General features: G+C 35.1%; 1 protein-coding gene across 7 annotated transcripts in view; it reads left to right on the forward strand.

Annotated features, from left to right (window-relative positions):
- Nucleotides 1-17,928, forward strand: part of FZD3 (frizzled class receptor 3) — a 110,556-nt gene that overhangs the window by 53,286 nt on the left and 39,342 nt on the right. For all 7 annotated transcript variants that reach the window (XR_013172432.1, XR_013172431.1, XM_077152913.1 and 4 more), the window contains one exon: nt 8,501-9,518. Coding sequence is in view for 5 of the 7 variants with exons in the window: in XM_077152913.1 (XP_077009028.1) it covers nt 8,501-9,518 (1,018 nt within the window). In the remaining 2 variants the exon portion in view is untranslated. The remainder of the gene's footprint in view (nt 1-8,500; nt 9,519-17,928) is intronic.

Here is a 17,928-nt window from a genome sequence, read left to right on the forward strand (position 1 = left end):
CTAATTTCTTGACCCATCCTGAAAAGTTTCTCAGCTTTAAAATCGCTGTAATTGGGCTCCAAAGGACAGTTCATATCATCACAGTTAATCTGTGCATCCCAAGAACTATACCCTTAATCACATCTGTAAACTTCCTTGTTGTCTTCCTGGGTTCGCCCTTCAATTGTTTGTGAGCAGCTTTATTGAAATATATTCATTTACTATACAGTCCATCCAAAGTGTACAGTTTGTGGCCTTTATTATAATCACAGAGTTTTGCCTTCATCACCACAATCAATTTTAGAATATTTTCATAATTCCAAAAAGAAAATCCCTCAACCCCTCAACGGTCACCTCTCAATCCCTCTATCTTTTCCCAGCCATATATAACCACTAGTCTAATTCTGTTTCTATAGATTTATTTTTATTTAAAAAATACAAAAATATTACTGTCAACTATAGTCTTTAATTTGCATTTGGTTTATTTTTCCCATATACCACCCAATTACTAACACCTCATAATAGTGAACTACATTTGTTATAGTTTATGGAAGAAAATTCTTATATTTGTACTATTCACCACAAACATTGTCTCCCACAGGGTTCACTGTGTCATACACTATCTTGTTTTCTGGCTTTCCTTCTAGTAACATACCTGACCTAAAATTGCTTTCATTCGCATTCACACACCTAATTCAGCCCTTTAATTATACTCACATTTGTGCTACCATCACTTCTATATATTTACAAACATTTATAATCAACCCAAACAGAAATTCTGTACAAATTAAGCAGCAGCTCCCCATTCTCTGCCCCCATTCTGTGTCCTGGTAAACTGTATTCTAGATTCTAACTTTATGAGTTTGCTTATTATACTTAGTTCATATTACTGAGATCATACAATATTTGTTCTTTTGTGTTAGGCTTATTTCACTCAATCTTATTTCGGTCTATGTTGTTGCATACTTCTGGACTTCATTCCTTTTTTACTGCTGAATAATATTCTATCATAAGTATGTAACACATTTTGCTTGTCCATTCATTGGTTGATGGATGCTTGTGTTGCTTCTGTCTTTTTGCAATTGTAAATAATGCCACAGTGAATATTGGTGAGCAAATGTCTGTTCAAGTCCCTGCTTTCAGTTTTTCTGGATATATACCTAGTAATTAGTAGAACTAATCTACTACTAATTAGTTCTAATTTAGAACTAATTTAGATTTAGTTCTAAATCTAAATCATATGATTTAGAACTGGATCATATGGCAGTTCTAAACTCAGCTTCCTGAGGAACTGCAGGATTGTCTTCCTCAGCTCCTGCAGTGTTTTACAGTTCCACTAGCAGTGAACGAATGTTGACATTCATTCTTTCTCTGCATCCTTTTCAAAACTTGCAGCTTTCTGGTTTTTTTTTTTAATAGTGGCCATTCAAGTAGGTGTGAAATGATACCTCATTGTGATTTTGATTTGCATTTCCCTAATAGCTAGTAATATTGAGCATCTTTTCATGTTTTTTGGCCAATGGTGAGAAAGGGGGAAAATTCAACTTCCACAAGTGGAGAACTCCCATTCCCCCAAGGGGACTTTCAGGCAGTATTTTTGAGAAGGTAGCTATGCTGTTACTTATCTGTTGGAGAACTTCCCAGATTTGATTACCCTCTGCACCTACAATGTTGAGTTTAAGGATTTGGAGAAGAGTAGAATTGTTAACATATTGCTTCTATCCTTGGAAAAGTAAAAGTCTAGTAAATGTTAATGCACAACACCATGACCTCCTCTGCTGAAAGGACTGAGTTATACCAGAATATTTTTCTGGCACATACACAAGAGGCTTTGATGAGTTGATACATTTATTTTTTTTTTTTGGTTGATACACTTTTGTAAGATGGGAAACATCTAAAATTTTTATCTTTTCCTCCCATAGTCCCATCTCCAATATTTAAAATTTTTTAGATTGCCAACACTGATGGCCCATTACAATTTCCCATTAGACAATATAACAGTGCACAAGGCTTGAGTTTTCTCTCACTTGACTTTAAATGGGAGATTGAGTCATAACACTTCTCCTGTTTTGTAAAATTCTGGTATGAAAGTCTCATCTCTCCAAATATGCTATTTACAAAATGTTTTATGCACATTTTATTATCCTAAATTCTTATTTGAGACTGTGAAAGTATAATAGATATAAACAGTCTTATTAAGTGCCAAGAATAATACAGAAAAGGAAGATATTGATGAGTGAATATATAGGGTTCTAATCTTAAGATAGTAAAAATCTATAAATACCACACTGTTTCTTGAGCATCAATTTCTTAAGGAGTCCAAATCTAAGCTTAGAAGAAAGGTTTCATATTAAGCACCTTTAACCTTCATGGATAAACTTCTGCTTCCTCTTTCCATTTGAAGAGTGTGAGTTACGAAAGGCAATAGTTTGAAGAATTAACTTATTTCAAGATGTCAGAATAGATTTTGATATGTAAATGAGTTTTCTGAGGTTGACACTGCCTCTATTTCTGTAACCATTTTGCTTGAACTATCTAATCAGTCCTATGAATGTTTCCCTAAGTGTGTGGTTATTGAAAACAGAATGACTGCCTCATGAGTAATTAATTAAATACATATTATTTAAGGAGGGAAAAAAATTAAATTTTTAATTGAGTGTGTAGGCTCGCTGTCATATAGTTCTTTTTTTCCACACTTAGTCAATAACTTAACCAAATCGTAAATACATATAAAAGGTTAATTGTCCTGCATCAAACTTCTATTAAATAATTCCATCCACTTAAGGAGAAATTAGAACCTGTACACTAATTCATATGCCTGTGAATCAGTAAAGACTGAATAAATGCCCCATTTTGAGTTGGTAATTTTGATATATAATAAAAATTATCTTGTTGGAAGTAATACAATAAATAATTCTGTTAACTAGAAGATCACAGAATGTGTCCATATTTCAGGACAGTTTTTACTGTGGGGTGAATAGGTAAAAATTATATTACATGGTAATTAATTTAGGTTCTAAAGAACAGAATCTGCAGATAAATCTATACAATATGTAATTTGCTCAGATTTGTTTTCATTTGGATAAGGAAGTTCTGAAATATCCTCCAAAGCAGTTTACTTACCAATTGAAAGTCCTCCAAAAATAGAACCATTGGGAAATTATGTGTAGTGATGGAAAAGAAAGCTCCCTCAGTTTTTTGGAGGAATAACTAAAAATATTTAAATGGCTAAGTTTACTCAGTGCAGTCAAGAAGTAAACTGGTCAGTTTTAATGTTGCTGTTACATCTGAAATAAAATTATGTTTAAACTTATGTTCTGGTGAAAAAAAAATTCTGTACGTTCTCTAAATATCAAGTAGAAAATTATTACAAATATCAACTTTGCTATAATAATGATCTATGCTATGGAACATTTTCAAGTTTTTTATTTCAGGAAAATATAAAGATACAAATGGTTTTACAATTAACGTATGAGAATCTTAACCACCAAAAATAGATATCTTTGTTAGCTTATCCATAGGTATATTTAATTAAAATATCTAAGCAATCATTTTAAAGCCTGTGTTTGTACAGTGTTTCATAAACTAATTTGAAATTTAAGCAAGCAAGAAAAAATCTACAGTTATAGATATCAGAGTTTCTTAAATTCTAAATATTAAGCACTATCTTAATTACCATTTGATTAACTATCAAAACTATGTACATTCTCAAAATATCAAGCAGAAAGTTTTTATAGAGATCTATAAAACCTATGTTACTAAACATTTTCAAGTTTTAAATTTCAGGAATCTATTTTATCTAAAATTACTACAGCTGCCTATAGTTTTTATTCATCAGATCAATATATTCTTTTCCCCCTCTCACTTTTTATCCTAAGTTACCCTTGCTAATATTCTTTAATTCTGTACCCTCCTCCAGCCCTCCTTATCTTTTTTTTTCAGTTACCGGAGCTCCCTTTAATATTTCTTGTGGGGCAGATCTCTTGTTGGCAAATTCTTGCAGCTGTTGTTTATCTGTGAAGATTTTAATTCTCCCTCAATTTTGCAGGACAACTTAGCAAGATAAAGAATTCTTGGCTAGAAGTCATTCTCGTTCAAAATCTTAAATTTATCATACCACTCCTTTTCTGTGCCTGTTGAGTAGTCTGAGCTGTCTTATATGTTTTCTTTTGTATGATATAAATCTCTTTTCTCCTGCTGCTTTCATGACTTTTTGCTTCTATTCAAGATTTAACATTCTGATAAGTATATGTCTTGGAATAAGTCTATTTGGATTTATTCAGTTGGGCTTGTTTGGTTTGGATGTTTATGTCTTTTATAAGGTTGGGAAGTTTTCCTCCATTGTGTCTTCAACTAGCCTTCTTAACTCTTTACTCTTCTCCTTCTGGGACACCAAAAATTCTTATATTTTTATGCTTTGTGGTGTCTATCATTTCCCCAAGATCGAGTTGCATTCCTTTCCATTTTCCTTTTTTTTTCCTCCCATTTTTCTTGTCATTTGTTCTTTTGAACGTTGACATTCAATTGTCCTGTCTTCTAATTCGCATATTCTTTCTTCTGCCTCCTAAAGTCTACTGTTATGAGTCTCAAATATACTTTTTTTTTTTTTACATTCTAATGTACTTTTTAAAATTTGGTCTACAGTATCTTCATCTCTGTGATATCTGATATTTTTCTGTTATTCTTTCAAATTCTTCCTTATGCTCCTCAGTGTCTTCTTGATATCCTTTGTAACATTATGAACAACCTTTAGTCTTTCCAAATTCTGTGTTCCCTCTGGTATTTAATTTGGTTATTTGGCTGAGCCATATCTGCCTGGATCTTTTTTTTTTTTGTCATGGGCAGGCACTGGGAATCAAACCGAGACTGGCACCTCTCTACATCTTTCCCTTCTCCCCAGGGAAGGATCCCCCAGTCTTTGCCAGAAAAACCAGGAACCCACAGTAGTGTGTCACAAGGGCAGAGAATAGGCACTATACCTTGACTAAAGGGAGTCTGTGCACAGGAAAAGCACACCTGTTATCTTCACAGTTCGCCATGGGAACTCCCACCTACAGAGCTGAAGGAAAAATCTTCCCAAGCCAGCTGCAGGGGTAGGCGGAGTCATGACCAAGTATATTCACCCCATTCTGTCCATCCCAGTTTCTCTGGTTTTACTCCAAGGGCCTCCCTTTGTGAGCTAGAAAACCCTCAATAATCACTTACACCTTGCAACTACTGTCCCGGTCACTTTTCTGTCACATCTCTCAGTGTGGTTGGAGCCAGGTGAACTCAGCCTCTCCTATTCTGTCATCTTCCCAGAAGTCCCTCCAATTAGTTATAAATCATACTGCTTTTATTTAATTAATTAAAAATCTTTCTTATTCCTTCTACCTTGGCTGGCTTTAGTTCCAGCCCAACTGATGTTCCTGCCCCCATTTTTGCCCAGCTTAAGCCTATCTTCCATACTGCTCCTAATTATCTTTCCTATTACTTGGGTTAAGGTTATATTAATATATTACTTCAACAAATATTAATTGAATGCCTTCTATCTGTTAGACACTAAGGTCCCAGTCCTAAAGATGAGCAGTGAACTGAACAGAGTACTTATTCTCATGGAGCTAAAATTCTACTGGTGATAGTAGTTGGTGGGAGATAAACATAAACATATATTACCAAATGGTAATAAGAGTTATAGTGATACAATACAAGGAAGTGAGACAAGATTCTGTCTTCTGTAGTGTCATCAAGGAAGGCCTTTCTGATAAGGAGGCATTAGAATAGGGACCTGAGTGAGGTGACGTAACAGATATTTGGGGAAAGAAGAGTCCATGCCGAGGAAACACAGCAGTATACAAAGGCTTTGAAGTGGAAGCATGCTTGGTATATTCATAGAATAACAAGGAGGCCAGTGAGGCTAGAGCAAAGTAAGTGAGGGGAAATGGAAGGAAATAGGATCAGAAAGGTAATGGTGGAGGATTTTTTGGGGGGTGGGGTGGGGTACATGGTCTGTGAATTGAACCTGGGTCTCCCACATGGAAGGCCAGTATTCTACCACTGAACCACCTGTGCACCCTCTGGTGGGGATTTTTATCTGATTTTGAGTGAGATGGGAAGCCATTAGAGGCTTTTTACCAGAAGATATGATCATAGCAGAGGAAGGCTTGTTTGTAAAAGAACATTCTGGCTGCTGTGTAGAAACAGAGAGATCACCTGGGAGGCCATTGCAGAAACCAGGAGACAGGGTACTGGTGCTTCAAACTGTGTAATAACAGTGGAGGAAGTGACAAGTGTCAGGTTTTGGATTTATTACAATAGAGTGTTGTGAACTGCTGATGCATCTGGTATATAGAAAAGAGAAGGAGGGTCATCAAGGACGAGCCAAGGTTTTTTGCCTGAGCACCTGGAAGAATAGAATTATCATTTTTTAAGGTGATGGGGAAAACTGACAAGTAGAAATCAAGAGTGATTTTTGAAGTGTTAAAGATTGAGGTGCCTGTTAGATACCCAAGAGTATATGTTGAGTTGGCAGTTGGATATACAAAAATATCTATAGATAATATATAGTATTACTTTGTATGGTTTAGAATTTTATATAAATGTTTTCATTTAAGTAAAAATAAATATATGTATGCACACTTGTATTTGTTTATGTTGGTATTTATTTCTTCAGCATGCTTACCTCTCCAACTTCATTTCCTGTCATGAGTTCTACCCACTTCATGTTCTAGCAGTACTAAACCTGTTTAAACTTCAATGCTTTTGTTCCGTTTGCTTGCTAAAATGCCCTTTCTTCACCTGATAAGTCTTGACTGAAAATCCTGAGGAATTACTCTTTGAATTCTTTCATAGCCCCTTCCTATGAGATAGTTGATTATTTTTATACCTTATATTAAATTTGATTGCTTCATTCATTACACAGTTGTATTTTGTACTGTGTTTACAAACTCATGTGTCCTTTAGACTCAAGGATAGAGATCTTGTTTTTCTATCTTTCTCTCTTTAACCCCGAGCATACTGCATGGTTCCACTAAGTTCTTGAACCAAACAAGTTTTTGTGGTTTGGCATTATAATTCCAAGACCTATGAATCAAATGGTTTGTATTAGAAATTTTTAATTTTGAATGTATTAATCAGGAGCAAAGCATAAGGTTATGTATATATTTGTCAGTCTTAATATCAGTGATAGTTTCCATTTCTTGTGCATTAATCGTTAATCAGTAAACATCCCACTAACTGTGGGAGTCTGAAGGCTTAGAACTGGTATGACAAGAAATTTGAAGATGAAGGAAATTCATATGGTGTCCTCAGTCATGTAAGTATGGCTGCAACACAATTGTTTTCTTTTGTCCTGAGGCTGTGATACTTTCTCAAATATTTGTGGATCTCTTCTCTCTGAAAACTTGTTAAAATACAGATTTCTGGGCCTTAACCACAGACATACTGAAATAGGATTTGTTTGTGGTTGTAGGGATCAGGAATTTGCATTTTGAAAACATCAACATCTGTAAGGGTGGGCCACGGTGGCTCAGTAGGCAGAGTTCTTGCCTACCATATCAGACACCTGGATTTGATTCCCGATGCCTGCCCATGCAAAAAAATAAATAAATATATAGCTGTAAGTTTCTCTTATGTACACCAAAGTTTGAGAATAACTGAAATGGACTGCAGTGGTGTTGGAGAGAAATCAGGAGTGGTAGGAAAGACTTAGTTGACATTAGAGACCTAGAAGACCTTTAATTAACCAATAACATAAGTAGAGAGTGAATGTGAGATGAAAAGAAAAGTCCCAGAAATGGGCCACGTGCAAGGATTTTTAGGACGAGTTCAAAGTACCTTGCATTTATAGGAAGATTTTTCTTTTTCTTCTTTTTTTTTGTATAATATATATGGTGGTGGTGGTGGGGGTCACATTTCATTCTTTTTCCATATGACTATTCAGTTATTGCATCACTGTTTATTGATTTTGGGGGGTGGGGGAGCAGGAGTACAGGGGTTTGTGCATGGGCTGGTCGGTAATCGAAACCAAGTCTCCTGCATGGCAGGCGGGAAGATTTTTAACTTGTCAGCTTAAGTAAATTCTGTTTCATCTTTTGTAAATTCAGCTCTGTACTGTAGTTAAAGTTCAGATAAAAGGAACTTTTAGCTACTATTCTGTTCAAAGTTAGATAAAATTAAAGAATAGAAAATGAGATATGTAATTGTAACTATATATTTTATATTTTGAAATCTTACTTCAAAATATATATCCTAAGTAAGTGTTCTCTATATACTGTTATTCATTGATGACTATACTTGACCATTTTAATAAACTAATATTTTGAAGCCAAAACAAAATTGAATAATACATTTTTTTTCCACTATGGAAAATTTAGTTCAGGCCACAAATAAGATATCATCATCTACTTAATTCCTATTTATTTTAATTGCACTCTAAGGATATAGGAATAATAAGGTCATTGCTGCTAAATTTGTAAATTCAAATTATTACGTGACAGATGTCTCAATAAATAAAAATGGTTTTCATTTTGTATTTTTCTAGGTTCCCAGATTGTGATGAGCCATATCCTCGACTTGTGGATCTGAATTTAGCTGGAGATCCTACTGAAGGACCCCCAGTAGCTGTGCAGAGGGACTATGGTTTTTGGTGCCCCCGAGAGTTGAAAATTGATCCTGATCTTGGTTATTCCTTTTTGCACGTGCGTGATTGTTCACCTCCTTGTCCAAATATGTACTTTAGGAGAGAAGAACTTTCATTTGCTCGATATTTCATAGGATTAATTTCAATCATCTGCCTCTCTGCCACACTGTTTACTTTTTTAACTTTTTTGATTGACGTCACAAGATTCCGCTATCCTGAAAGACCTATTATATTTTATGCAGTCTGCTACATGATGGTTTCATTAATTTTCTTCATTGGATTTTTGCTTGAGGACAGAGTAGCCTGTAATGCATCTATTCCTGCACAGTATAAAGCTTCTACAGTGACACAAGGATCTCATAACAAAGCCTGTACCATGCTTTTTATGGTACTCTATTTCTTTACTATGGCTGGCAGCGTTTGGTGGGTGATTCTTACGATCACATGGTTTTTGGCAGCAGTGCCAAAGTGGGGCAGTGAAGCTATTGAGAAGAAAGCATTGCTATTTCACGCCAGCGCTTGGGGCATCCCCGGAACTCTAACTATCATCCTTTTAGCGATGAATAAAATTGAAGGTGACAATATTAGTGGCGTGTGTTTTGTTGGCCTCTACGATGTTGATGCATTGAGATATTTTGTTCTTGCTCCCCTCTGCCTGTATGTGGTAGTTGGGGTTTCTCTCCTCTTAGCTGGCATTATATCCCTAAATAGAGTTCGAATTGAGATCCCATTAGAAAAGGAGAACCAAGACAAATTGGTGAAGTTTATGATCCGGATTGGTGTTTTCAGCATTCTTTATCTTGTACCACTCTTGATTGTAATTGGATGCTACTTTTATGAGCAAGCTTACCGCAGCATCTGGGAAACAACATGGATACAGGAACGCTGCAGAGAATATCACATTCCATGTCCATATCAGGTAAGAGAAAACCTTGTTATAAATTTCAAAATGTATAATAATGAAAGGAAAGAATATTACTTAAAAAAGAGCTAATCTTAACTGTTTTTAAATAAAATCTTAGCTGTTTTTAAATAAATTCTTCATGAACCTTCAACTTGTATATGAAAATTTTAAAGGAAAGATAATGAACAAATATATTGTAGTATGTAATATACTTGTTTCTGTAAGCATCTGTAAACTATTTGTGTTATCATAAAACAGTTGTTTGTTTTAGTTGATTTTTAGAAGTCTTCAAGCTTGTGGGGAGGATGCCTTTTACCAATTCTGATAAAAGTGCACCACTGTCTTTTTGTTGAAATAAGATTTTAAATCTAGAAATAACTTTGAAGACCTTTTATTCATATTCCTTCTGTGATTTAAAGTCCTTAAACATCTGCCTCATTTGAGGCTTAGAAATATTAAGTGACTTGCACAACACTATCAGTACAGGACCAACTTGGATTTAATCCTAGAAGGGTAGAGTCAGGGAATATAGTTCAGAAAAGTTGATGTTAAATATTTATCTCTCCCATCTTACAACTTTTCTAGAACCTTTTTCCCCAGCTAGTACCCTCTCTTTTTTCTGTTAAAATAAGTTTTTCTTGAAAGAGTAATCTAAATCTGGTGTCTCCCAATGATAATGTTCTCAAATTCTTGAAGTGCACCAGCCACACTTCCATGTCCCCCAACTATTATGTTTCTTTAATGCCTTTTACTTGCCTTTATTGTAGTTACTTATGTATAACATATAACTTTTTGTTTCATTGACTGTCTCCCCTATTAAACAGTAAGCTCTTTGAAGGCAAGATGTGTTATTTTCATATTTTTAATACATATTTGTAGTTAGCAAATGATAGCATTGAAAATGTAGATATATAGATTGAAAAGGTTAAGAAATGGTAATAAGGTACTGGGGATAAAGGAGTATATGGCTAGCACATAGTCTGTACCCATAAATATTTGATGATCAAGAATGCCATTTTCCCCCTCTTTTATTTTGTGAAATAAATACTCTTATACAAAATGATATTTTTATCACTGTTTGGATATTAGGTTTTTTAAAAACATGCCAAATATTTAATTAAAGGACCAGGAAAAAAATGAGTAATTGAAATTTGATTAAATTCTTGCCAGGAATGCTTACTAAAAACTTATAATGTGAGTTCTCAGACCTGAAGCCAAATAATAAAACTTTTTTTTTAATAGAGCTCTCATTTCACAAAGTTCCTTAAAAAAGGACCTTATGTGATTTCATAACAACCCTGTGATGTAGGTAGGTCAGATATTATTATTTCAGTTTCATAGATGAAGAAACTGAGAGGCACAGATTGGCATGTAAACTGCCGTCACCCAGTAAGGATTATAAGAAAAACAAGGACTTGAGCCTTACTCTATCAGCTGCAGTGGCTATTAATTGTCTTCTATATGTCATTTCAACAGAATAAAATAATAATAATAACCACAGTAATAATAATAATGAGCATCCACCTTGAGCCTTAACATCTAGTGGCTTTCTTTTGTTTTCTATCAGGTGCAATTTTTTTTTTTTTTGCATGGGCAAGCACTGGGAATCAAACCCGGGTCTCTGGCAGGGCAGGCGAGAATTCTGCCACTGAGCCACCATCACACCCCCTCAAGTGCAATATTTTGTTTAAAAGAATTCAATAGTGAAAATAATAATAACACTTTGTAGAAAATTATATAATATTATAATTGTGGCTTATATTGAAACATCATACAGTACAATCTTGTTTCATACTAAATCATGTGTTTAATGGGTTTTACTTTGGATTTGAAGTCTTTTAACTTGAAATTCATTATTCATAATTATTTTTGTTTTTCCTTTATTTGTAAAGATCCTGGCATAAATTCTAAGACCAAATTTATGATAGCCTAATTAAGTTTTACAACAAGGAAAATGCTGCATATAAAAATCTATAATATAGCATTTTGTTTAAAACATTCGAAATAGATCTCTGAAACCACAATTGTGTGGAATTTTGTCTTCTTTTTTTTTTTTTTAACATTTAGTGGCTTTTAGTATAATCAAAGAATCGTGCATTCATTACCACAATCAATTCTTTCACCTCTTTCCCTTTTTATTCACCTACTGGGTTATCCATGTGTATATTTGTGCTCTTCATGCTGTCATTCAGTTCCCTGAAACCCTGTTCAGTTTTTCCATTCTTTCCTGTTTTTCTGATTGTAAGATTTTGGATATTCTATCCTCTAGTTCACTGATCCTTTCTTCTACCTGTTCAAATCTGCTGTTTTATGCCTCCAGTGCAATTTTATCTCTTCTGTTGTGTCTTTCATTCCCATAAGTTCTGTTATTTTTCTTTGTGTGCTTTCAAATTCTGCTTTAAGCTCACCCAGTGTCTTCTTAATATCCTTTATCTCTTTAGCCACATTTTCCTTCAGCTCCTTGAATTGATTTAGGAGATTTGTTTGAACATCATTGATTGGTTGTTCCAATCCCATATCTCGTCTGAAGTTTTAATTTATTCCTTTGACTGGGCTGTATCTTCATATTTCTTGGTGTGGCTTGTAATTTTTTGTCAGTGTCTAGGCGATTGATTTTCTTGATGAATTTACTCTGGAGGTCAGTTTCTCTCTGTTGCCTAAGATTTTCTTGTTGATTGACTTTCTTCTAAAGCTCTTCTTTTACACTTGGTTCAACTTATTTTAGGCATTTAGAATAGCTTGTATTTAACTGTTCAGTTTTTTTCAGATCTTATTCATCTGATTCTTGCCCTGGATATACTGTGTGATTTTTGAGATTTCACTATTTGTGCACTTATTTCACCCCCAGGAGAAAGCTTCCTTTCCCTTGTTCCTCCTCCAGAAATGTCGATCTGTTCTGTTTTTTATTTTGCTCTATATATTTTTAACACTCGTTTGTTATCTCTAACTGCTTTTACCTAGAGGGCTAAGTCTGGGAAGAGGGTTACCCTGAGAGGACTTTCCCAAGTCAGTTTTCCCAGTCAAAACAGTCCCAGGGACTCGCAAAGCTGGTGTAGATCGGCTCCAAAGTGCCCTGTGGAAGAGATACAATTTTCTCTATGATGGCTCCCTGAAAGTGTGCTTTTCTGGTGTGCCCTAGCAGATGGCACTCTTCAGCCAACTGTTCCCTCCAGTCCTAAGAAGGTACTGTGCCTTTCATTCTCCACCAACCCTGCCCTTGCCAGTAGCCTGGTTGAGGCAGAGGCTACCAACTGCTTTGGGCTGAGGGGGGTTGAAACTGTTGCTCAAATCCCAGACCCAGTAATCTGAATTCTCTAATCAATAGCCACAAACTGCAGTAGGCCGTGCTTCCCATCTTTTTCTTGGGGATGCACTGCCCTTCAGCCAGCTGTTACTGACACCCCCAAGAAGTCACTGTCTCTCTCAGTCAGCCTCACTTGTGCCCCTGATGGGCGGGGTTGAAAAAGGTTGTAGGCTACCTTTTGTCATGTGCAAATTAAGATTGTAGCTGTTCTTGGAACAGGAATCTTGCAATCTGAATCAAAAGCCACAATCTGAATCAAAAACTGCAGTCAGTACCTGGCTTTACCACCCCCCACCCCCAACCTTTTCTGGGGAAGAGCTGTCCCCCAACAAACTATTTCCTGCAACCCTAAGAAATCATTGTCTCTCTCAATTAGCCCCACTTCAACTTTTATTGTTAATTTTCCCCATCCAGCACCAAGCTTTAACAAATGCCATGTTTGCTTCAGATTTTTAAAGAAATGAATCTTATACAGATTTAGCTGATACTCTCTGTTGCACCCTTCCCCAATCCAGTTACTCTCATTCCTAACCCAAAGGTAGTGATCATCCTGACTTTGGAGTTTTTCATACCTATCAGAGTATATGCAATTACCAATATGTGTATGGTCATAAAAATTTTTAAATTGTTTTCCATGTTTTAAAATAGCATATAAATGATGTCATACTATATGTCTCTTTCTGAAACTTGATTTTTAAACTCAATGTTTTGTTTCTGAGATATATTTATGTTAATACATATAGCTCTGGTGATTTTAGGGTTCACTATCTGATACAGTACTATGCTGTACAATATTCATTCATTGTTGGTTGAACATAAAATGGTGTGGACACTGTGGAAGACATTTTGGCAGTTCCTTGGAATAAATACAGAATTATCATATGACCCAGCAGTCATATGGTATATACTCCAAAGAATTGATAACAGGAACTCAAACAGATATTTTCACACTGATGTTCTCAGCAGCATTATTCACAACTGCTGAAAGGTGGAAGCAGTTCAAGTGTCATCAATTGATGAATGGATAAATAAAATGTGGTATGTACATATAACTGAATATTGTTCAGCCATAAAAAGGACGTTCTGATACATGAGACAACATGGACCAACCCTGAAGACATCACTGAGTGAAATAAAGCAGATATATAAGAACAAATATCTTATGATTTCATTGACATGAAATAATTAGAATAAACAAATTCGTAGAGTCAGAAACTAAAGTTTAGGTTACTAAAGGGCAGAGCAGGGATAGGGAATTGGGAGTTAATGCTTAAATTGTAGTTTCTGTTTGGGTTGGTGGAAAAGTTTTGGTAATGGATGGTGGTGATGGCAGTACAACATTATGAGTGTAATTAATGCCACTGAATTATATATTTGTAAATGGTTAAAGGGGGAAATTTCTCCATCTCCTCTTCAAACACTTGTAACTTTCCATTTTTAAAATAGTACCCATTCTGTTGGGTGTAAATAGTATCTCATTGTGGTTTTGACTAGCATTTCCCTAATAGCTAGTGATGTTGAGCATCTTTTCATGTGCTTTTTAACCATTTGTACATCCCCTTTGGAGAAATATCTATTCAAGTCTTTTTGCCCATCTTTGTAATTGAGTTGTCTTCTTTTTTGTTGAGTTGTAATATTTCTTTATATATACTGGATATAAAACTCTTATCTGATATATAGTCTCCAAATATTTTCTCCCATTCTGTAGGTTGTCTTTTTTTAATGAAATATATATATATACAAAAAGGCAGTAAGTTTCAAAGTACATTTTAGCAGGTAATTATAGAACAAATTTCAAAGTTTTGTATGGGATACAGTTCCACAATTTCAGGTATTTCCCTCCAGCTGCTCTAAGACATTGGAGACTAAAAAGAAATATCAATATAATGATTCAGTAGTCATACTCATTTGTTAAATCCTTTGTTAAAACTCTCCTTCTCCTTTGTACCGTCTTCCAATCTTTAGGGATATTTGGGCAGTGAAATTCCCACTTCTTCTTATTGAAAAGGGGTGTCAATATTGTGGGGTAATGGGATGCAACTGGTTGATACTCTTAGAGACAACTGATAACTGTAGGTTTCCAGGTTTAGGTGGCCAAGGAACCATCTGAAGGTTTTAGTATTCTGAAAAATAAACTTAGTGACTGAAACTTTTGTAGAGTTTTAGATAGCGTCCTGGGTGTTCTTTAGGGTTTACAGGAATATTGTTGGTTGGGGCTTGGCATACCATGACAATTAGCAATATCTAGCTGAAGCTTGCGTAAAAGTAGCCTCCAGAATAACCTCTTGACTCTATTTGAAATCTCTTCACCATTAATACCATATTTTCTTAAATTTATTTTCCCTCTTTTGATCAGGTAGGCATTGTCAATCCCATTGACAGTGGGCCAGCCTCATTCCTGGGAGTCATGTCCCACATTGCCAGGGAGACTTACATCCCTGTATATCATGTCCCATGTAGGGAGGAAGGTAATGATTTTCCTTGCAGAGTTAAACTTAGAGAGAGAGAGAGGCCACATCTGAGCAACAAAAGAGGTTCTCTGGAAGTAACTCTTTGGCATAATTTTAGGTAGGCTTAGCTTCTCTATTACAGAAATAAGCAAGCCTCAAGATCAAGGGCTTGGCCTATTAACTTGGAAGTCCCTAATGTTTGAGACAGTATCAGGGACTTCCCAGGTGAGACATTTTAATAGTTTCACATTGTTCCTCCAGTCCCTCAAGGGACTTTGCTAATACTTTTTAATTGTCTGTCCAATATGCTCTGGAATATATCTGGGTATTACATTAAGCTATACAGAATTGCAAGACCTCATTCGCAATTCTAGGCTCTATGTGTTTAGGTTGTTTAATTGAACTGGCCAGACAGGTTAAGTTAGATTTTGTGCTACAGAAAATTTAGGTTTTGGACAAAATAAACCTCTCTCACTTTGATCTCATACAGTAGGTGAAGTTCTAAAATACAGACAATATCATCCTTTACCCTGTATTCTGATTTTGTAGGTTGTCTTTTTCCTTTCATGATAAAGTCCTTTGATGTGCAAATCATTTTTATATTGATGATCACATTTACCTAGGTTTTTCTTCTGTTGCTTGTGCTTTGGCTCTAAAGTCTAAGAAACTATTGCCTAAAACAAGTTCCTAAAGATGGTTCTCTGTGCTTTCCTCTAGGAGTTTATAGTTCTGCCTCTTAATTAGTCTTTGATCCATTTGAGTTCATTTTTGTGTATTATGTGAAATAGGGCTCTTCCTTCATTCATTTGCATATGGACAGCCAGTTTTCCCAGCACCATTTGTTGAAGAGACTGTTTCCCCAGTGAGTGGACTTGGCACCACTGACAAAAATCACTTGTCCATAAATGTGAGGGTTGATTTCTGACCTCCAATTTGATTGCATTGGTCTATATGTCTGTCCTTGTGCCGGTGCTATGCTGTTTTGATTACTGTGACTTTGTAATATGGTTCTTTTAACCATTTTTTTAATTAAAGAAAACAAACAATATACCTAGAACCACCAACAATGGATATCTTAGTTAGCTTAACCATAGACATATTTAAATAAAATATCCATATAATCATTGTAAAGCCTGTGTTTGCACAGTAAGTTTCATAAACCAATTTAAAATTAAGGCAACAAGGAAAAAATCTACATATTCAGATAGCAAAATTCTTAAATTCCAAGTATTAAACATAACTTAAATACCATTTGATCAGGTTTCAAAACTGTGAATGTTTTCAAAATATCAAGTAGAAGGTTCTTAACAAATATCTGCATTGCTATAGTATGTAATATGTGTCAAGATCAGGAAGTATGAGTATTTCAACTTCATTCTTCTTTTTCAAGATGGCGTTAGTTGTTCAAGTTCCCTTACCCTTCCAGATGAATTTGATGATTGGCTATTTTATTTCTGCAAAGAAAGCTGCTGAAATTTTTATTGGGATTGCATTGAATCTGTAAATCACTTTTAGAATTGACATCTTAAGAAAATTTAATCCTCCAGTCCATGAACACAGCCTATCCATCTATTTATTTAGGTCTTCTTTGATTTAGCAATTTTTTGTACTTTTCTATGTAAGAAAACTTATGTATAAGTCCTTTACATCCTTGGTTAAATTTTCTCCTAGATAATTTAATTCTTTTAGTTGCTATTGTAAATGGAATTTGTTCTTGATTTTCTTCTTCAGATTGTTCATTACTAGAGTATAGAAATACTGTTTCTCCATGTTGTGTACCTGCCACTTTGCCAAGTATGTTCATTAATTCCAATGGCTTTTTTTTGTGGGTTATTCAGGATTTTCTGTATATTGAGTCATGTCATTTTCAAATAGGGAATTTTTTTGCTACTTCCTTTCCAATTTGGATGCCCTTTTTTCTTCTTCTTCTTACCTAATTGCGCTAGCTAGAAATCCCAGTATATTGCTGAATAACCAACAGTGTTGATGGTGGGCGTCCTTGTCTTGTTCCTGATCTTAGAGAGAAAGCTTTAAGTCTTTCACCATTGAGTTTGATGTTAGCTGAGGGTTTTTTGTAGGTGCTGGTATCATGTTGAGCACGTTTCCGTCTATTCTTTGTTTTCTACGTGTTTTTTTCAAGAAGTCATGTGGAATTTTGTCCAATGCCTTTTCTCCATTAATTGAGATGATCAGTGTTTTCCTTTGTTCTGTTAATGTGGTGTTTTATATTTATTTATTTTGTGTTGTACCACTTTTGCATGCCTGGGATAAATCCCACTTGATCATGCTGTATAATTCTTTTGATGTACTATTGGATTCTGTTTGCTAGTATTTTCTTGAGGGTTTTTGTATCTATATTCATAAGGAATATTGGTCTGTAGTTTTCTTTCCTTGTAGTATCTTTGTCTGGCTTTTGTATGAGGGTGGTATTGGTCTCATAGAATGACTAGGGGGTCTTCCCTCCTGTGCAGTTTTTTGGGGAGAATTTGAACCAGATACATGTTGATTCTTCTTGGACAGTTTGGTAAAATTCATCTGTGAAGCTTTCTGGTCCTGCACTTTTCTTTGCTGTGAGGCTTTTGATTACTGATTCAATCTCTTTAGTATTTATTGCTTTACTGAGATCTTCTCATTCTTCTTGAGTCATTGCAGATAGTTTGTGTGATTCTAT

The sequence above is a fragment of the Tamandua tetradactyla genome, chromosome 3 (genome assembly GCF_023851605.1).
Source record: "Tamandua tetradactyla isolate mTamTet1 chromosome 3, mTamTet1.pri, whole genome shotgun sequence".
NCBI lineage: Eukaryota > Metazoa > Chordata > Mammalia > Pilosa > Myrmecophagidae > Tamandua > Tamandua tetradactyla.